Source organism: Nannospalax galili, unplaced genomic scaffold, assembly GCF_000622305.1.
Source record: "Nannospalax galili isolate Female #2095 unplaced genomic scaffold, S.galili_v1.0 scaffold53, whole genome shotgun sequence".
Lineage (NCBI taxonomy): Eukaryota > Metazoa > Chordata > Mammalia > Rodentia > Spalacidae > Nannospalax > Nannospalax galili.
Genome location: NW_008332852.1, coordinates 622,965 through 645,008, shown reverse-complemented (window position 1 = coordinate 645,008; position 22,044 = coordinate 622,965). Strand labels below are relative to the sequence as shown.

The 22,044-nt window shown below is 38.7% G+C and overlaps 1 protein-coding gene across 3 annotated transcripts in view; it reads right to left on the bottom strand.

Moving 5' to 3' along the window:
- Lama2 (laminin subunit alpha 2) overlaps positions 1 to 22,044 on the bottom strand; it is a 679,163-nt gene that overhangs the window by 127,721 nt on the left and 529,398 nt on the right. For all 3 annotated transcript variants that reach the window (XM_008827821.3, XM_029560968.1, XM_029560969.1), the window contains 3 exons: positions 15,921 to 16,032; positions 10,351 to 10,513; positions 9,042 to 9,252 (listed from right to left, as the gene is read on the bottom strand). In XM_008827821.3, coding sequence (XP_008826043.1) covers positions 9,042 to 9,252; positions 10,351 to 10,513; positions 15,921 to 16,032 — 486 coding nt within the window. The remainder of the gene's footprint in view (positions 1 to 9,041; positions 9,253 to 10,350; positions 10,514 to 15,920; positions 16,033 to 22,044) is intronic.

The window sequence follows — 22,044 nt, the reverse complement described above, 5'->3', positions numbered from 1 at the left end:
AGGTCTGTCACTGAACCCAGAGCTCATTAATTTGGCTAAGATGGCTGTCTGAGCAGCTCCAGGGATCCTCCTGTCTCAGTACCCCCATCAATGAAGTTACAGACGCAGTCTGTTGCACTAGAGAAGTAGACCCTAAACCTGGGGATTGGAAATCAGGTCCCCATGCTTGTGGGACAGACATTTTGTCAACTGAGTCATCTCCTCAGGCCTCTCTGAGTTTTATTCTCTGGGATGTTTACAAATTATAGAAATACAGATAGCATTTTTTATAGATTGATATATCTTGGTTACTTTGGGGGTTCCTAAAAGCATAAGTTATTTAACGGATGCCAATACAGCACATCACAGACACATGTGCAGGGACCACTGGAAAGGTACAACTCACTCAACTGCACTGTTTATGTAGAATGTATCATGTGACACCACAGAGGAGGGCATGTATCAAATATCAATAACCATTACTCTCTGTTACCTCACATATCTAGACTTTACAGACATATCATATACTTGTTAATTGGTATTGTGAATATATCCTTCACTGCAATGTGAATTCCTTAGAAACAGCCTTAAGTATCATGGTCTCTCTAGTTTCTGCAGGAACTTCCTTAATAAGAAGTTTCAAATGAATGAATGAATGACTGGACCTTTTTATTTACTATTGTTTCTTCATAGAAAACAAATACAGGGCAGTTCCAGTGTCCCTTATTTCAAGCCTTATATTTTCTTCCAAGGGTCTGATATTCTTTACACGCCAATTTAGCCCTTAGCTTTTGTAAAAATTGAAGTTATAATGTACACAGAATTTCAAAAAATGTTTTTTTCTTGTGACTTGTATGTATTAATGAATCAAGGAGGGTTAGATGAGTAGAGAGAGAGGAGAGATAAATAATGCCTAGCTGATGTGAAAAACCAGAGAGAAATGTATTAGTTCAAAAACATGCTGAAAAAAATTACACATACAATATCTCTACATGAGTTCCATGTGTATACCTGAAAGCATTATAAAAAGAAACAATGATAGACAGGAGAAACCTTCCTTTCAGTTGTTGGTAAGGGTAGTTGTTGGTCAGGGTAGTTGATTGCCTCCCAGAACTTGAAATTAAGATCCCATTGCTGAAGACAGGTCATACTTCAACACAGGACTTGGAGCAATGGAGCTGGAACTGACCTGGCAGCCACCTCCCTGAAGGATAGCTCTCATAATCTTGGAGAACTCTACACAGGCTGCTAAGGGAGAATATAAATTGATGGTCCAACCCCAGCTTTAAGGCCTAATAACCACAATGACCAGCACAGCAAACTATATTGGGGCAGTAGTGGCACTTTTATCTTGGAGGTAATCAACAGATACCTCATTAGATATGAATCCACTCAATGGGAGAGAACACGTGTGTTACTGTAAACATAGCCAAATACATATGGCTGGAGAGGTCACAGATCTTAGCGAAAACCCCAAGACTGTCATATCCACAGACAAATGTAATTTCTTACTATGTGCTAAATATGGATCCGTATGTTTACAGACAAGTATGCCAGGCACTACTCATCAAAGAAGCTTCTTTTGTAACAGATGGAGACTATTACAGAGTTCCACAACTGGCAACACACAGAGAATAAGTGTCTGTGAAATGCCCAACCCTAAGTGACACATCTACACCTAAGACTCGTAGAACACAGGGAAACAAGGGGTAGAATGAATACTAATGCATCTTTCAACTCTTATCAATGAAGCTCCCTCATGCAAAAGAGGGCAATGAACACAAAGGGCCACAAATGGCCAAAGCATAAAGAACAAGAGTCTGCAGAGTGTGGGTCCTTGGACAGGACTCCCATATTAAACTTCATCCACCCAGGGCTCAGGGCCCATTGCAGAAGAGGGGGTAGAAAGATTGTGAGAGCCAGGGGAGGAGGTGCATGGCCATATGGAAATAGAGTCATAGGTCCCTGGGACTTTGCTCATATGAACCTACAGCAATGGTGTCAGCATGCACAAGACCCATGTAAACTCAAGCAGACAAAAATACAGCATAGAACTGTAGAAATGAGCAGCAGGCCCCAATCTTAGCTGAAGAACCATTGGACAGCTGATTATTCCTAGGTGAGGAAGAGCTGATCTTCTTTAAGGTAGTGACTCTAGACAGGCCTGACTAGAGCTCAGTGGATGAGGGACATCTGGGGACATTTACTTGACTTGATAGGACTTAACATAAATTACAGAATGCATGGAATCCAGTGGGGTTGTATATGAGAGAGTGCTGATGGGGGAAGAGGTATAAAGATGATTAAGATGTTGTGTGTGAAATACTTAAAAATTCAATAAAAACACACAAAAATGCTATACCAATGAAGAGGGGGAGCATATCTCCATGGTGTGTAAAATAAAGAGCTACATCTGTTTTAGTTTCAATAAACTAGAAAGTATCTGTTATAAAGGTTTAATTGGGTCACTTTAGGAAGTCAACTGTAATGTGAAGATCAAAGCATGTTCTGTATCATACTAAAGCAAATAGTGATCTAGAGATTGAAGAAGCTTCAAACGACACCAATTTTCAGGTTAAAAGATGGACTGTTTGAGTCCAAGGAAATATGAAGCTTTGGAGCTCCATGGAAGCACAGAGATTGCGTTGCTTTCTCTTGCTTTACACAGTTCGTATTGATTGTAAAGAGTGTGCTTTGTCTTTGTGCCAAACACCATTTGGTGCTCTGGGGTACAGGAAGAATGAAGATGTATTCTTCATGAGTCCACTGAAAGAGCATTTTGAAATGGATATTAAATGTTAACCAAAGGTCAGCTGTATCACTACTGAGAGAAAGCGGAAACTTTAGGAAGCAAGGTCACTCTGTCTCTCTGTCCCTGTGTCTCTGTTGTCTCTCTTGTCCTCTGTCTCTCTCTTTGTCTCTCTTGCTCTCTCTCCTCTCTCTCTCCTTTCTTGCCACCATAAGGTGACCAACCTTCCTCCACCATGAGCTTCTCTCCCTAATATTCTGCCTTCTTAAAGGCCCCACACAATGTAGTCAATGGTATGAATTGAAACCTCTGAAACTGGGAACCAAAATAAACCTTTTGTCATTAGTTTTGTTTTGTTTTTTGTATTTCCTCTGTCTGGACAATGGAAAGATAACTAGCACAGAAGGGAGAAAATGAATGAGCAAATTAATGCATTATCTTAAGTAATCATGAATTAGTGTTATAAAAATAAATAGAATGGATAAAGACTGGTGTAGGGTATAAAATTATCTAAGATAGGAAGCTTAGCATGTTTAAGTGACAAAATGGAAGTCTGATGCACAGGAATTTATGCTTTAAGAAAGTATGTCATGGGTGGGAAATGGGCTCACAAAGTTCCATTCCTAGGTGTGATTGGCAACTGATGACTGCTGTGGAGGACAGTCAGTTTTCTTCAGGGATGCTCCCTCTGAGAGGCTGCCCCTGCCCTGCACCTATGTGCATATTGGCAGCACTAAGTGAAGCCGGTGAGTTTGAAAAAAGGGCATGTGAAGTTTTGAGGGAAAAGTGGCAGTGCTGGGGATAGGGGAGGAATTGGAGAGGCAAAAGAATAGAGAGAAGATTTGCTTAAATCGCATATGCAGCCCAGCTGTGTGTGGTGGTCCATGCCTTTAATCACAGCCCTCAAGAGGCAGAGGCAGGAGAATCTCTCTGAGATCTAAGCCAGTCTGGGGTACATAATGAGTTCCAGGCCAGCTGTGCTAAAGGGAGACCATGTCTCAAAAAACTAAAACCAAACAAGTAAAAAGACCCAAAACCAGCTGGGCGTGGTGGCACATGCCTTTAATCACAGCACTTGGGAGGCAGAGGCAGAGGCAGGCAGATCTCTGTGAGTTCGAGGCCAGCCTTGTCTCCATGGTGAGTCCAGGACAGCTGGGGCTACAGAGAGACCCTGTCTCAAAAAGACCAAAAACAAACAAACCAAAACCAAAAAACAAAACAAAAAACAAAAAATAGATATGCATGTTTGAAATTCTCAAACAGTAAAAAATAAAAAGTATGCCTAAGCCTAAGCATAGTTGTTAAATCATTCTGTTTAGATATCAAGGTTGATTTTATTTCTACCCTTAACTTCTGGTTAATTAGCTCTTAATTCCTTCTAAAGCTCTGCGGAGTGAAAAATTTGCTGTCGTTGGTGGGACAGATTTGTCAGGAACCTGCAAAAATGATCTTCCTGCTTGTCCTTGCTGTAGCAACTTACGGTTTCCTTCCTTGCAACCTCTTCAGCTAAGCTCTGAGTGTAGACTTCGAGATGGATGGTTCAGGATGTATCCTACGCCTCACTGCTCATCGGATCTCTTTCTGTTGTTCATCAGTCCCCTCCCCCAGCCCCTATTTCCTCTTCTTGCTGGAAATTGCCCTTCTAACTGTTTCCTCCAGGACTTTGTGTTCAAAGCCTTCTATGATCTCATTCCAAATGTCATTTCTAGAGATATCTTTCACTACGAACTTTTATGTAGCTTTTGAATGAGCTGGCCCACTCTACTTGACATTTCCTCAGATCACTTCACACCTTCACAGCTCCATATTGGAGCTCATGCAGTTTTCTCACCTCTTTCAGTTTCTCACAATGTTTGGTGTAATGCCATTATGTTTACAAATCTTTTGCTGACCCTCCTAGCCAATATTAATTAGAACATTACATATAGTGAAAGGATAAAGTGTCTAAAAATTTCAGATTATAAGTTCGATGAAGTCAATAATCATTCATCTTCATCCTCAAATGATCTGGTTTTCAACACCACTTAGATACGCACAATATTTGAATGCTTTACAAGCTTTCTATGCTGAATAGCTTTAGTTGTCAATTTGACACACATGGGTCGAGGGAGCCTCAATCAGGGAATTGCCTGTATTGGACTGGCCTGTGGCCTGGTCTGTTAAGGATTTTGTTTGTTGAGTGACTGTGGGAGGGCCCAGCCCACTGTGGGCGGTGCCACCCCTGGGGAATTGGTCCTGTATTCTATTAGAAAGCAGTTTGCATGTGGGCAGGGAGAAGCCAGTAAGCAGCTATCTTCCATGGTCTGTGCTCCAGGTTCCTGCCCTGAGTTCCGGCTTTGGCTTCCTTCAGTGATCCACTGTGACCTGAGAGATGTAAGATAAAATAAACCCTTTCTTCCCCAAGTTGATTAGTGTTCTTATAATAGCAATAGAAAAGTAACTAGAATACTTCCCTAGCCTAAAATCACATTATTTTATAATATAAAGCAGATTCTATTAAGTGGTATTTATCCTCTTGGGACTGTAACAAGTGTCAGAATCTGCATGAAGGGGTGGTGTAAGCAACTCTGCCTCATGTTGGTTACTTCCATGATAATTACTGTAGTAAGCAGAGTGGTTTCCTTGTTTGCCAGTGTATACCTCCTAGTAGAGGTCAGTAGAGCTGGTGTTTTTCACAGTGGTTCTTAGACTCGAGGTTACATCTGAGGTACAGAAGGGTTTACTTTCTTTACTTTGTCTTTTGAGACAGGGTCATGTGATCAGATCAGAAGAGTTTAGAACTCATGATCCTTCTGCCTCTGCCCTCCACGTGTTGGCATTATAGGAATGTTCCCTCATTCCCAGCCTGGGAGGAATTTTGTTTTCAAATATGGCTACTCTCCTTTTGCTGCCAGTTTCTGAGTTGATCAGTTTGGGAGAGGACCTGAGAAATTTCAGTTTTAACAAGTGTTTAGGCATTACTTATTATATTATTTCATGAAACACATCAGGAAAAGTAGTGCTTGATAAAATGAACTAAGCGTTTAGTATGCTTGTTGAATGTAGAAAGTAGAAGTAGATAAAAGTTTTTAATAATAGGGGCTGGAGAGATGGCTCAGTGGTTAAGAACACTGACTGTTCTTGCAGAAGACCCAGGTTTGAATCCCAGCACCCACATGGCAGTTGATAACTGTACAACTCCAGTCCCAGGGATCCGACAGCCTCTTCTGACCTCCATGGGCACTGCATGACATGGGTGCACTTACTTACATGCAGGCAATACATGCACATACATAAAATAAAAATAATAAAAATTTTAAAGCAGTTTTTAATAAAAATTACACGCTAACCACTTAACAATGAACAAAAAACCATTTGACTCGAATTTAATATCACCTTCATTGCAGGCATGGTACAGTGGAGGTTTAAATCCAGTTCATTATTCAATCCACTGTCTGTAATATATCACTATTTTCAAATCTCTGGTCATCAAATATGCCAGGAGTCTTAGGATATAACCACTTCTCCACCCGTAAACCATCTTACTTAGATTCTGCAAGGGAGTTTATGGATATTTCCTGTTTAAAAAAATTTCATGGTGTCTTAAAAAGCAATTTATTTATTGTGCATATGTATGTGTGTGTGTGTGTGTGTGTGTGTGTGTGTGTGTGTGTGCGTGTAGGTAGGTAGGTAGGTAGGTAAGTAGGTCAGAGAAGAACTTGCAGGAATTGGTTCTCTCCTTCAATCACGTGGGTTCTAAGAACTAAACTTAGTTTTTTAGGCTTAGCAGCAAGACCTTTACCCCCTAAGCCATGTTGCTGGTCCCTGGTGGGTTTTTTTAAAAGCTAGTTGGCACCAACTTTGGTTGACCTATTAGCTCAAATAACTTGCACTTTATTCATGTTAATTTACCTTTTTTACTTATTTTAGGCAGCAAATTTAAAAATAAGCCTTTGACTAAGCACACCATATAAAATAAAATACTAAATGATGACTTAGAACTCCATCTCCGAATACGTACTCTCCAAGCATCTCTGGAGTGCCTGAGAATGACAGCTCTTGGTTTTAAACATCCCCAATGTGAGGAGCAGTTGAAAGCACCATTCAGTGTGCTCCCATAACTCTTCCTAAACTACTTCTCAAATGTTTAGTATGCTTTCCACACAGGTAATTTTAATTTCTTAAACTGTTGCCATAAAATGGAGAGGTGCCCCTATGGGTGAGTTACAGCACCAATATGTCACAGAGCTGGATGAATCATGCCAGAGCCTGTGACAGGACAGCTGTACCATTTCTTGCCTCTCCAGATACTTCTTTCTTTTGAATATTGCTAGCATGTCAGGACTTCCAAAATTGGTTAAGATTAGATATATGGCTTATGGCAAAAGTGTGTCTCCTCAGTCTTCTACCACCATGACAAGGCTAAACAGTGCACAGGGACACCCTCCGTCATTTCGTTTTAACTCATTTGATCTCCTTGCTCCTTAGACACAAAGGAAAGCAGAAGTTTTTTAAAATCCAACTTTGTTCAACTATCACTATCATTCAACAAACATTTTAGAAATCTTAGGCCATGGTAGAGTGCTGAGTTATCTATCAGTGATTATGTAATTAGACGTAATTAGACGTTAGAAGAGCTACAGGTCTTCTGAAGATTTCAGATCTACTGGGAAACTAACAGCAAAGGATGCATTGTTTGTGAAGAGAAAGTTGTTTAAACATCAAACAATTCTGTGGCATTATGTGCGGTAAATACAGTCTTCGGGAAAGGAATCCCCACATTAAGATCAGGAAGAAAGACAAAAGGAAGAAGGGAACTACGTATTCCAGCTTCAGCCTCAGCAGCACTTCAGCAAAAGGTGTTTTTAGGTCTCTGAAAGAAAAAAGGGGGAAAACCACCCAGACGGATCTGTTCACGTTGTTCCCTTTAAAAATAACCTTTCACAGGATGCAGAAGTGCATGCCTTTAATCCCAGCACCTGGAAGGTAGAAACAGGCGGATCTCTGTGTGATCGAGGCCCGCCTGGTTTATATACCATGTTCCAGACCAGCTGGGGCTACAGGGAGCCCCTGTCTCAAAAAACAAAACAAAAACAAAAACAAATCCCAAAACTTTGGTGGGGTTGGTGATGTGGCTCAACCTCTAAGAGCACTGGCGGCTCTTGCCGAAGACTCAGGTTCAGTTCCCAATACCCACAAGATGGCTAATAAACATCCATAGCTCCAATTCCAGGGGATTTGATGCCCTCTTCTGGCCTCCATGAGCATTGCATGACACAAGTGCACTTACATGCAGACCAAACACTCATACAAATATAAATTAATATTAATACAAATATAAATTAATATTAATTAATATTTTAATGTAAAATTTAAAAAAATCCTTTGACTGTGAGCCCATTCCAGAGAAAAGGGGAATGAGAGTCTCCAAAGCTGTGATCTCTTAACCAGGTGTTTCTCATGTGCTCAATTTCTTACACAGCATGAAGAACAGCTGTGATTGCAGCCAGATTAGCTTGCAGATTAGGCTTGGGAACTGCAGAACTCTGATACCAGTGCCTGACAGTACTCTGTATATGTTCCTGTATAATGTGATACATTCATGGTAGAGTTGGGGAATTGGCTGGTACCATTTAGACTAGCACACTGTCATTGAGAACAAGGTGTCCTGACATAGGGAGAGCTTCTTTCATACCACTTTAAAAATTCTTCTGTAATCTAAGTGTTCTAGTTTGCTTCTCTATTGCTGTGACAAAATACTCTGACCAATACCAACTTGGGGAGGAAAGGGTTTATTTTGCGTACATCTCCCAGCTAACAATTCATCAGAGAGCCCAAGGTATGAACTCAGGGCAGGAAGCTGGAGGCAAGAGCTGGAGCACAGGTTATGGAGGAACACTGCTTACTGGCTTGCTCCCCTGGCCTGTGCTCAACCTACATTTTTTATATAATACAGGACCATCTGCCTAGGGATGGCACCACCCACAATGGGCTGGGCCCTCCCACATCACTCAACAATCAGGAAAATGCCACATAGACATGCCTATAGGCCAGTCTAATGGAGGCAATTTCCCAATTGAGGCTCCCTCAACCCAGGTGTGTCAAGTTGATAACTAAAGCTATCCAGCACAGTAAGTGATCTAAATGTCACTGACTTAGTAGTAAATGATCATTAAAAACACACACACAGACGCACGATCATTCCCAGTTCTGTTTTTTAGACTCTTCAGAGTCTTCCTCTTGACCTTTGTAAACATATATCAGCTTCACTACTCTAACCTTATTCAACCTGATGTCCATCCCCAAGACTGTGATGAGATGCCCCAATACTTACCTCCAAATCGGTCATGTTCTTCTGGTTGTCAGCAGACAAACGATTTGCCTCTCGTGTTTTCTCTGTGGCTTCTCTCAGCAGGTCCCAAGCATCATCAATTCTGTCCTTGTAGTCTGCTAGTTTCCCTCGGAGATCCTTCTCCCGTTCTTCATTTTGGGCTCTAGGCTCTCCGAACAGCTTGTTTACTCTCTTCAGAAGGGCTTCAGCAGCTCTGCAAACACCCCAGTGCAAGCAAACAGAATGGCATCACGGCCTTGGGATTTACTGAGAGTAAACTATGTCACAAAGAGAAGCTAACATAAAAAGGCTAAAGTTACATGAACACATATCAAGCATATTCAGTGTGCACTGAATCAAGGTGAAAACTGGCATCTGAATGGGGCAGAGTTTCAAATTTAAATTGAAAACTAAAACCCACCTGTTAAAGTAATTAGTACTCTTGGTTTTAATTTTTAGGGGTTTCATGGCATTGTCATAATATGGCTGATGAAAGGAGAGTTTATGATTCAATTCATACATGAAAGCAACCCAAATGTCACCTGCCCTGTCACAGTGAGATAATTCCTTTATTACTTTGGTTATAAGGGATGAAGAACGACAAGTTTGCTTGGTAACTGTGGATAGAACTCTATTATAATTTTACCATGCTAGTATAGTGCCGTAATTTTGATCTACCCTTCTTTGACTTCTGAGCAGCCTGGAAGGTCTTTGATTTAACTTAACTGTATTTCCTAAAACAATAAGGTATAGGATGGCCTGGTAAAGTTATGACTTCATTTATCAAAGTTATTTTTTGAGACAGGGTTTCATATATCCAAACTTGGCCTTGAATTTGCTATAGAGCCAAAGATGACCTTGAACTTCTGATTCTCCTGCATCTATATCACAAGTGCTGGGATATACACAAGGTATATATCATCAAGTCCAGTTTGTAAAGTGCTGGGGATTGAACCCAGGGCTTTGTTTATGCTAGGCAAGTACTCTTCCAACCAAGGTATATCCCTAGCTTTATTGACAGTTCAAAAATCCCTAACAGGAGATCAATAAATCAAGCCCACTGCCTAATTATAGAAATAATGACACTAGAGAAGATCATTTACTTGATTATAAAGAGGAAATCTGTGCTCCTAACTCATTTTAAAGCAAGGTAAAGCAGAATTAAAACATGAAAAATAAATAAATAGAAAACGTATTTAGGTGAGAAAAACCAAGTCTCTTTAGCTCATGTGTGTGATGGAAAGTTAGAAAACTATAAATAATTTTCCAGGCTCAATCTAGCAAATGAAAAGACTGCAGAGAGTCTACTCACACCAGCTCATCCTCAGCCACTTCCTTCTGTGTGTCGAGATTCCTCCTCCTGAGTTCCTTCAGCATCCGATCTATCTCCTTCTGAAGTTCTTGTACATTTCTCTCCACAGCCTTGTCTTGACTTCTTAGTGTTTTATTTAGTTTAACAGCTTTTTCATTTACAGCTGTAGGGGGTCAAGCAAATTTTGTAAATTAGGAAACGAAAATGTCACAAGCAACACTGGCATTCAACATCTGTTCTTCCTCACCAAAACCAAATGAAATGTCATTTGCCAGGGGTGTTCCTGCTGGGAGCCAGAAGAGGTATCATGACAGTCAGCATCAAAGAAGGAAATGTGACACAATTCTCCACATTAAATTTCTTTTGAGGAGCTGCAGTAATTAAAGTAGTGTGTTTCTAACTTCAAATAGAAGGCATACAAATAAAGAAGTGAATCAGGTGAGAGGTAAAAAACATGAGATGTGTAGTTTACCACTTCAACACTGAAACACAAGATCTATAGCACTGTTGACAGACAGCTATCTTCAGCCAATTTTAAAATACTTGAGCTCTGTGAGCATGAACTTGTCCTTGCAGGTTCTCTTGTATTCATGTTTGAAAGGAGTGAGGGAAGGAACACTGGTCTAGGCATCAGGGTTATAGATAGGCCTCAAACACCCATCCTATGTGTCCATGTTTACTACAGTAAATGGGGTTTCATGCTATGTTCTTTGGAATATTAGGATTCTCCAAGTGCCTCAACTATTCTACAAATGATGTCTCTTCTGCCAAGAACATGCTTTATAGGCTGGTGTTCTTGGCAAGATTTCATTTGGAGAAAGAATTCTCTGTCAAATAAAAGTTCAAAAAATTGGTAAGTTGAAACATTTACAGAGTTCTTCCATTCATTTTAGACTAAAGTTTTCTGAAGTATGTTCTATGGGACATTAATTTGGTGAGTTGAAGGGAGATATTTTGTCAAACCTTTTTGTCTCTTGAATTCTTATTTCTATAATATTACCCATGAAATCCTCAGAATGAAGAGTCTGGGTTGCCCAAGAGGTATTTTCTAACATTTAAAGGTATATCTGAAGATCTCTTTAAGACTTAATAAATCTTGAACTTTCCTTATTGGAGAAATTTTTCAGATTTTCACTTGTTAGAGCTCATCAATCAGGTGCACACAGCAGCCAGGATGGGCTTTGAGTGGGCAGCTCTGAAATGTGGTACTCTACCCAGCAGCATAAACTTAGGACTTGATAGAAATACAGATACTCGGGCCCCACCACAGATCTATTGGGTCAAAAAGTGTGGGAGTGGGAACCAGCCATCTAGTGTTTTACTGAGCCCCCAGAAATTCCTGATGTACACTGGAGGAGAAAGAGCCCTGAGAAGCAGAAGCAATTGTGTCTCAATATCTGACCTACCCATTCCAAAATGCAATTTTTTCTTAATGTGTTTGTTTAGAAAGTTGTTGTAGTCAATACTTTTTCCTGATTGTCATAGTTAAAGACAGAATGTTCATGTTCCTTCAAAATTCTTAAGGTGAAACCCAATTCCCGTTGATGGTATTTAGATGTGGCATTTGAGATATGATTAGATAGTGAAATTAAAAAGGAGACAGTATCTTTATAGAGGGATACAGGGAATGTCCTTTACCTCTCCACCATGCTAAATATCACAACGAGAAGGTTACCAGTGATCATGGAAGTGGCTTTTCAATAGACAATAAGGGTCCTTCTCTCTTGATTGACTTTTCAACTTCTCAAACAATAATAAACCATTTTTCTGTTGTTCATAAGCAACTCAGTCTACAATAGTTCTGTTATAGCATCCGAATGTAGTTACTTATAGATTTGTAAGAAAATTTAAATCACATCTTTAACAAACAAACATGGCCATTTCCAACCCTATGGTAGATATTATCCTTAGGTGCTATAATCTGGAAGCTTGGCTCCTTCTGGTCCACTGCTGAACACATACCAGAGAATCTTTCCACAATTCTGCCATTACTTTCAGTAAAGTATCTGTCAAACTGTATCATTTTGTTACAGAAGAATATGGACCATAGACAGATTGATTAACTTGGAAGCTCCCTCATCCAGTAAGTAAAGCATGCCAGAGGGTGAGTAAATTTAAGAAAAATTTGAGAAATTCTTCTTTTAAGATTTCAAGAAAAGTACAAGTACTACATGTAGTAGTAGGTTTATTTACAACCTGGCAAGCTTCATCCTTGCCGACTGCCATCCTGTGTATACAGCTGACTTTATTTGTTTGGTATGTAACCACCATATCATTTGTATACATTTAAACAATCGATTTTACTAACCAGCCTGCCAAAGTCATAGTTTTCTTTTATTAATGAACATATCAACAATAAAAGATATTTTGACAAAAGGTGAAAGAGAAGTGGGAAAAGGCAAACCTGGGCTGCACCTTCTGGAATGTATGCATCATTTCCTTTTTATTGAAATGACATGTTAAGAACTGAGAAAATTAATAGAAGACATAAAATGGCCATAAAAATGATGCTAAGTTAATAAAACATCATTTTTACATAAGAGGGGTTGAGGTTAGAAGTTAATGATAGAACCTTTACTTTAATGTAGGAAGAAGCCCCAGATTCAATCTCCAATACTGAGCAAAAATTTTTTTTTTAAACTTCAGTAAAAGAAAGTGGATTTCTCTACTACTATACATGTGGAATTAGAATCCCTCTATTTTTAAACTAAAGGTAAATGTGTTTATTTAGTGCCTTAGTCAATGGTGTATATGTGTCCCTTTCAATATTTTTCCAGAGTTGAAAATACTGCAAATATATCTCTTGAATTGACTTATTTATTCCAACATTATTGTAAAAAAGATAAATCCTTAAATACATTAATTACCAAAAATAAGTAATTAAAACATTTTAAATACAAGATTAAAATTAAGATAAAAAGAAATAAGGGGAAAGGTAAACAATGAGAGGGAGGGAACACATTTATAGATGGAAGGGCATGCTGTACTATTTGTTACAATAGATCAGCTTCAGGTCGCCACAGCAGCAGATGCATGGCAGAGCATAAACAGAGGAACAAAAGAAATATGCAGCACCCATAAAATATAAAACAAACCAACTCCTTGGATGAAGCAAATACATTTTTTCCTATCAAATAAGAAAAAAACTCCTCTGATGAGTAAATTTAACAGGAAGGAAAATGGTTACACTCTCATAGAGCAAAGAAGGATGTCTAGTATTAATTAAGTCCTATTATATGTCAAGACATAAACACTAATGGGGTTGAACTATGTCCTTTCATTAACTCTAATGCATGGGATAAAATGTAGTTCATTCATAATCTAATCAAAGGTCAGGGCACAGCAGATATTATAAAATTATAGTGAGGTAAGAATACCTTGGATGAATAGGAGCTGATTGTATTTCTATAAAGACCGATGACTGATAATGAAAGACAAGACATAAAACTGAAACAGACAAATGCCTGGTCGAAACATTCACTTTCTCCACGGCGATTTACTGCCACTAATAAAACACGAAAGTACTCATGATTATCTCCATCGCTGCAGTTTAGGGGAAGGAAGAAGAGGTGTGGATGTGTGTATAACCTATCCAGATCTTGAGCTGAGTCCTTCCCTCCCTTCCTCTGTCTCTCCCTGTCTCCCACCTCTTTTCTCCAATCTCCTTTCCCTCTCTCCTTCCTCACTCTCCTCTTCCCTAAACTGCCAAACCTTGTAGCACATTTCAAATAGAATTTAGTGGATCACTGGTGTAAATGCTTTGAACTTTTATTCAATTTTAATAATTGCATTCATTCTTTCAACTAGTGTTTGCTGGCAGACATGAGCAGTGTCCCTGTTTCCTCAGGTACAACTATTCCACCCAACGCCTCACAGGGATTAGAAGACAGTGTCCATCAACACAGATGCATTCAGATCATCTGACCAAAGCACAGTGCAGGACTGTACGAAACAAGAGATACATCCGGTGACTGGAAATGCAGCAGAACATATTAAAGATGAGCACAGACTGGGTTACCTGCTAGCTCCACACTGCCCCCTGTCAGTGGTTTTGTTCAGTGTACAAATCGTACCATGATTAAAAAACCAAACCAAACAAACAAGGAAAAAAAAAAAAAAAGTGACCAAAGCAGCAACTGTATATATATAACTATATCTGCCTCTGTGGTGTGGGAGGTGGAAGAGTCAATGCAAGGAAGAATACGACCAGCACTGATCATGAGGTCCATTAAAACATGTCAGCATTTATTGTCACCAAAGCAAGAGCAGTTTTTAAAATATTATTTATTTATTTATTTATTTATTTATTTATTTATGTGTATTTGTGTGTGTACCTTAACTGTATGTCTACCATCTACAGGTGTTTTCAGAGGCCAGAAGAAGGTGTTGGATTCAGGTGGTTTTGACCTGCCCCATGTGGGTGTTGGGAAGTAAACTTTGATCCTTTGCAAGAGCAGCAAATGCTTTTTATTGATGAGCTATATCCCTAGCCCCACAAACCAAAATTTAATTGATGTGACTTTAAAATGAGTCACAAGGACAGACTCCTGGGTGAGAAGTACTTGAGACTTTCCATTGAAGATGGAAGTGTTAACTGTCAACTTCAGAGATCCATCCATATAGAGGAAAACAGCTCTCTGCCATGGGATTTGTTGCTTGAGAGGCATATATTTTCTATTAGCATCAGTGGGAAAAAAATACAAGGTAAAATCACAATTCAGGGAGCTGAGCACAGAGCACAGTGAGTGAAGTCCCAACCCCCCGCCCCGCCCCGCTAAAAGTAACTTGTTTCAGAGACTGGAATGTTCTGGTTCAGAACAACTTTAGATGAAAACACTGTTGCTCCCCACAGTGAAGAGTCAGTGTCTAGTCTCTGTTCTCAGTGAAGCCAGGACCTCCAGTCAGAATATGCTTTGAAGCTTAGCTTTTATTGGTCTATATCACAAAGCAAAACTTCAAAATCACATAACATTGTAGAACAATAAAAATATTGTATTTTAAAAAAATCTACCTTTTGAAGTTTCTGAGCATGCATGTTTAATATGCATTTATAGGTGTTGGAGAGCTAAGGGCTTCTCATTCTGGGATTCTGCCCAAGGAAGTGGCTTTCACATTAACTCTAAGTTGTATTGAGGGGTGCCAAGAACTAATTCCTAGGGAACTGTGGACTAAATGCCAGGGACCTTTCAGTGAATGAGCACATCCAAATCCTGAGTAACAGATGTTCACCTGAAATCCATACCGAGTACTTGAAGGATCATTTTGAGAAATGCACCAAATGGAATGATATTTTTTAAGAATTAAAAATATTTTAAATAGTTTTGTATGCAACAATAGCAAAGTATATATTTTCAATGAATTATTCAATCATCCTAGAATTTATTCAGGAATTTATTATGATTCTGCATCCATAATCATTAATTCACTAACTGTTACTGTTCATTTAACCTGGAAGGCTATAGATTTCAGCTAATCATCACCCTCATACAGGGGAAATTCCAGTCCCATACAATCCATTCTTCCATTTTTCTATGGGGAGAAATCAAGATTAAAATGTGATTTTATAATACCTTCAGCATCCTGGACAAGCTCCTTAATGAATTCTCCTAAGGACTCTGCTCTTGCATTGGTCCTTTCAGCATCCTGTCCTGTCTGCTCTCCATCTGCTGTCACTTTTGTCACCTAATGAACAAAATTAAGGAAAAGCATAATTAATAGAGATGATGTAGCTGAAACTAGGCATGTTCCCATGGCTACATTTTCTTTCAAATTTTACTTTGAGCCAATGGCAATTGATGAATTATTGACCAGATATACCAGCAATAATGCCCTGTGCACAAGTACACAATTAAACATTGTTACTTCTTCCATTAAATGCAGATCAGAAAGCTGTATTTGATCTTTTAAAAAAAAACCCTTGATATATGTGAAGGTACAGAAGTGATAAAACACAGTTGTTTTTGAGGTTATCTTCAAGGTACTATTGCCCAAAATCTTTATGAAATCCTCAGCCTCCACCTGCTGTAGTTTGTCTGCATTTTATTTACTGAAAACATGTGAAGTGCAGGAATGGTCTCCTGAGGAGGGACCTGGCCATCTGTCTCAATAAGCTTGATCCTATAGATTCAGTTTAGATCAATATGTTAATTAAAGAAACAAAGAGGCAGGAAGTGCTTAGCTCTCCAACAGTTAATGCCTGTTTTATAACACTTCAAACATGCCAGTAAAACATTAAGGCACAATCAATGTTAGTTTTCCCATACAACATCACCCTAAATATGGCTGTTAATTACAGAATCATATACCACTGTCATCAAAATAAAGCAGAAGCCCCCAAATAGCTCCACCTCCCAAAGAGTGTCCTAAAACATGATCACTTTTGTTCATACCGAAAATGCCATTTGACACGGTGGGATGAATTTGATGTGTTCAAGGAGCACATAACACAAATACCAATAGTATGCCTGATGTTAAACGATTCTTTAAAGGAAACCATGAAGTTTAGAGCTATTGGCACAGGTTTTATGTTCATTTTTCTGTGTGTCTGCATATGCAAATAGGACTTCTTTTTCACTCAGAAGATGTGAGTAATCTAACAATTGATGATGAATCAGAGAATCAAAAATTGCATGTGATTTTGAATGAGGTTCAAGTTGGCAGAGTATTAATACTCTACAATCTTGTACCAGAGTGCTTTCAAACTAGTCGCAGTTGGAGAATTAGTATATATATATATATATATGGATTTTAACTAGATCTAAATGTTTGGCCAGCATAAAACATGGCAAGCGATGCTCCAGGAATTGCTCTGCATTTCATTATTTCCCAGTGGCAGCAAGAGGTTTAATTCATGAAAATTTTCAAGATTTTGCAAAAAGGAAGAATATGAAGCCCATTTATTATCATCTAATCTTTCAATTTGCAAGTGTTAGCATCACAAATATGCAAAGTGAAGAATCCATTGGCAAACATTTAAAACTCCCTTTTACAGTAGGTAGTGCATGAAAAAATGATCTGGATAACATCAATGTATTTAGTCTTTCGGGTTTATTCTTCTGAAATATTAGTAATGGGATTATTGCCCCTTTAGATTTTTGGAAATTCTCTTTGGAAGTAAACTCTACGTACAATCTTAAGTAACTTAACTGCTTTCATGGTAATCGCTGTAAGTATGTCCCAGTAGTTCCTTTCAAATGAGGTCTATCTATGTGTTTGCATTCAAGGCTCAGATGGGTCAAATAACTTTACACGCACGCACACACACACACACAGTTTTTAAATATTACTTTTGGTTGCTTAACTAAGGTCAACTATGTAAGATATTGACAGTTTGAAATATCTTAGACATGTCTATAGTTGAAGCTGTACCTTGACTAGATCTGCAGACACCATTCCTATTTTCACATATCACAGAAATGCATAAAGGACCATGTAATATGGTCATCCTCCAATATCTTACGAATTAATGGACCCAACAGCACCAGTATATCTTACTGAAATATAAGAATTTTAACTTAAAATTTATTTTTTTGTTTTATCAATATCTTCTACATTCCCAAATGATCACATAGTCACAGTATTAGGCTAAAATTTTTTAACCACATAATATACCTAAGCCTTTAAAAATTGTGCAAGAATATGCTCTCCCTTACATTTGGACGACCAAGATCATATTCATGGTGTTCTCTTGGTCTACTGCATTTCTGGGGTAATGTATAAGCAGTATCACTAACAAAGAGTTTACTCTTAATGCAGTTAATGTAAACACTCTAGTATCACTCTTGGGATAAGAAACATATTTACAAAGGTGATCACTGAGGCCCTGTGTAATCAGTCTCCCTGGTTTTCTTTCTTCACATCAAATATGCCAAACCTTTCCCTTCTTGGGATCCCTTTTATCCTGGTGTTTTTGCCTAGAATGAGCTTCTCAACACTGAGAGATTCTACCTTTTTCATTGGTCACCTTCAATTTAAGTGTCTCTTCTTAGCATGGCTGTCTTCAGGGTTCTTAACTAGGCCTCCAATCTGCTGCAGCCAAATACTTCCTTCATAGCATGATGTATCTTAGAATCACATTTACTTTTAATGAATAAATAACTGACAACCTGCTTACTGACTCTCCTCTCCTCTAAAGGTAAGCTCAAAGAGGGCATGTTGTGGTCTGCTTTGCTCATCATTTTGTATCAGTCTCCTAGTGTGGTCTAACTTAAAAAGTAGAGTCCTTAAATATAGTTACATAGATGACTAATTTTCCTTACAAATCTTGCCAAAATTGTTAGATGGTTTGTCATATCTATCTAATATCTACTTTTGGGTGCTAGGACTATGTCTTACCTCTGTTCATTCCTGAGCAGACCAGTTGTGGTATGTGGCAAATTGCAGGTGGTCTAAAATATTGGGTGACTGGCTGGTATACAGACATTCAAATCAACCCGGCTTCTGAAGTGCTAAAGCCTGCTGGAGGATTCCCAGTGCCATTCAGGCTGACCATATGCCTGCTGCTCCACTTGCCAGCAAATGTGGATGGCAGAGCAGGTTTCTGGGCATTTCTCTCTGCCTCAGGGAGCTTCTGCTCAGAAGGTGCAGCTGAGTACTTGGGCAGAAGGCCAGGCAGAAGACCCTCCGCTTGCAGGCACACTGCAGTCCACTCTGTCCTCTTGATAATAAACTTGGGCCCTGTGATGATGTACAAGAGTCATGCTGGGGAAGGTATGGTAGAGGTTTGGGGTGGGTAGAGTCCTCAGAATCACCTTAAGGCTGACTGAGGATGATTCTCTTCCTCCATGAATACAAGAACTTCACCTCTTGCTGACACTCTGGGAGAGGAGAAGATGTGAAGTTCCTGACACAAAAAGTGTTGGTTTATGCAGATTGGCACTCTAAACCACTTAATACATCTAATCCTTTTAAAAAAACTATATATTCTCTTTTACATTTGGATGATCAAAGTTATATTTATTTTGGTCTACTGCATTTATGAGATAATGTATAAGAGGTATCATTAACAAACCTTTTACGCTTAGTTCAAATTCTCTAAGTACTCCAGCATCACTCTTGGGGTAAGAAACATGCTTACAAAGGTGATCACTGAGGCCCTGTGCAATGAGTCTCCCTGGCTTCACACAGTCAGCCTCTGCTATATCCTGGATTTATATGCAGATTCAGAAGGGCTTACAAAACTGTTCCAGTTATTTTCCTGCTTTTAGAGACAGATCAGAACATGGCCAGGTCCCTATTTTTAGAAGGAGGAAGTGAAAGTATGGAGAGGTTAAGTGATTTATTTTAATCCACAGGTAGGGTGCCATAGGGGGAAAAAGCCGAGAATTTATTATCTTTTGATTTGCTTTTTAATTTTTTATGTCAAGTACTATTTTGTATCTAGCTAAAATCCAGAAAAATTAGAAAAATGTATGAAAACGTTGAGCCTCTGAGGTGTGAGGAGGCCACGGTTCCAAAATGTGTATATATTAATTGCACGTATAAGGTTTGGCTTTTAATAAATGAGCACATCTCAAAGTCCATATCAGAACATCTGCATATATTTCTTTTAAATCATGTTTCATACAGCAGTCAAGTTGAAGAGTCACCTGATCAAAACCACCCCAGGACAGACCCCATAAAAAGAGGTCTCTAATAAACATTCCATCACGTAGGGCAATAGTGACGGATAGTGGGGTTCCTGTGAGACCATCTCTACCCCTTGGAGCTAGGAATATATCTTACCTCTGCTTATTACTAAGAGTGCCAGGAACAGTGCCTGACAAACTGCAGGGGGCAAAATTTACAAAAAAACAGGTTCATCAGTAGAGGGTGTTGATAATATTAGTCACCCCCCAACTCTTGTCCTTTGCTTATTTGACCAATATCTTCTTATTTGCTCTAATATACTGTACAATCTTGTTTTCATTCTCTTTGATTTTCTTACTTTTGTACCCCTTCACTTCTATACTGCAATCTTTGTAGTGTTCCTTTCTAAAGGACGCCTTATACACTATCATACTTCTTTACCTCTGATTATCTTTTAAAAATGTTCATGTTTACTAGGACCTTTTTCTTTTCCCATTTTCTGGTTTTTTTTTAAACAGTATTTCTATCTAAGCAGCATGCTTGACCATTAGGCAGACATTAATTTACTTCTGAACATTGTAGCTGTTACCTCCCTGTGGTAGCTCAAGCAGTTCTCACCATGCCTCTTAAAAATCTGCACATAATTTTCTTGGTTGGATATTACTAGTGCCTTTCATTTACTGGCAGCTCTGTGTTAAAACTAGAATCTAATGGAGCAAATCTAACTACTGAATAGAAACACTGCTTAAATGCCATCTACCTTTGCATCTGCAGACTCATGGATTCCTGCTAAAATTAAATTTCAAATCTAATCATTTATATGATATGCTCAAGGGTCATCTTCAAACAGTTTCTGTTCTGTATGCCTAAGAGGCAGATACTAACTCCTCAGGTAAATTGTTAGACCACCACATAAGGAAAGAGATAGGAAAATGCCACTGGGACCTGTGGAATGATAAGGAAACATATCCAAGTGGAATGTCTTCCTAAATATTTCCCCTGTCAATTTTCAAAGTTACAAATCAAACAAATGTGATTTGTTACATATTCTCTCTCTTTCTCTTAAAATGTAAGAGGAAAAAATAAAAGACAATGCTAACAACCTGAACCTTTTAAAAACTATAATTAAGGCATTGTAAACATATACCACTGTTGGCACTTAAATCATTTAAAAAATAATTTCGTCACTTTGGAAATGCTACGTCTTCATTAATCTGATTTTCAATGCATAGTAAAGATAAAGTAAATGAAACTAAATTTGAATTTCAATCCATTATATAACACTGCCTTCTCATAGAATATGAACTTGTGTGAAGCAGTTATCAAAAAAGTATCCAACTTAATGTAAGCATTGTCTCATTTTAAGACAGGTTTAAAGAAATTCTAAGTCAGTGTTTATTTTGGATTTTTCTACCTTTCATGGCATTGCTCAAATGCAATTGTTCTTCTTTTCAGCCAGGGATGTTAGGGAAACAGATTTCTCCTTTAAAAACTGAGCACAAAATATAAATGCACTTCAAGGAGAACGGAGCAGGTGCCTCACCACTGTGGAGCATGAAAAGTGCATATGTTTTAAGCAATATAAAGAACGTCAGACGAATAGAAGCTTTAGCTACAAAGTGACCATAGGAGCACTATGGTTTTCAGCCATGGCTGATGTCAAAATCATCTGGGGGGCTCATGAAAACCCCAGTGCTTGAGCCAACTGCATCACAATTCCTGTGGGCCTGGGCCCTGGTCCCAGGTAATTCCAAAGTGCAGCAGTCATCTAAGGCAGTATCTCCTGGGTAACAGGAAGTTGTGGTCCTTACATTTGTCATGCTCTGCTCCAAACTGCAGGATTCTCCATGAGTATGTATTGGTGGTGGTAGCCTAATATTGAATACTTCAGTCATCTAGGCAATAATTTCACATGTATCTACAAGCTTATTTTAATTTATGCTCACATTGACCACATGAAGACTATTGGTCATGTTGACTTCAATATTTAAGGTAACTGTGATAATTATATTTAAATTATAAATTTGTTGGGGACATGGTTAGTTAATAGATATTTTTAGTTTTCTTCCTTGTTATTATGCCAAGAAGATTTTGTTTTCATTTAAAAATATTTTAGTTATTTCTTTC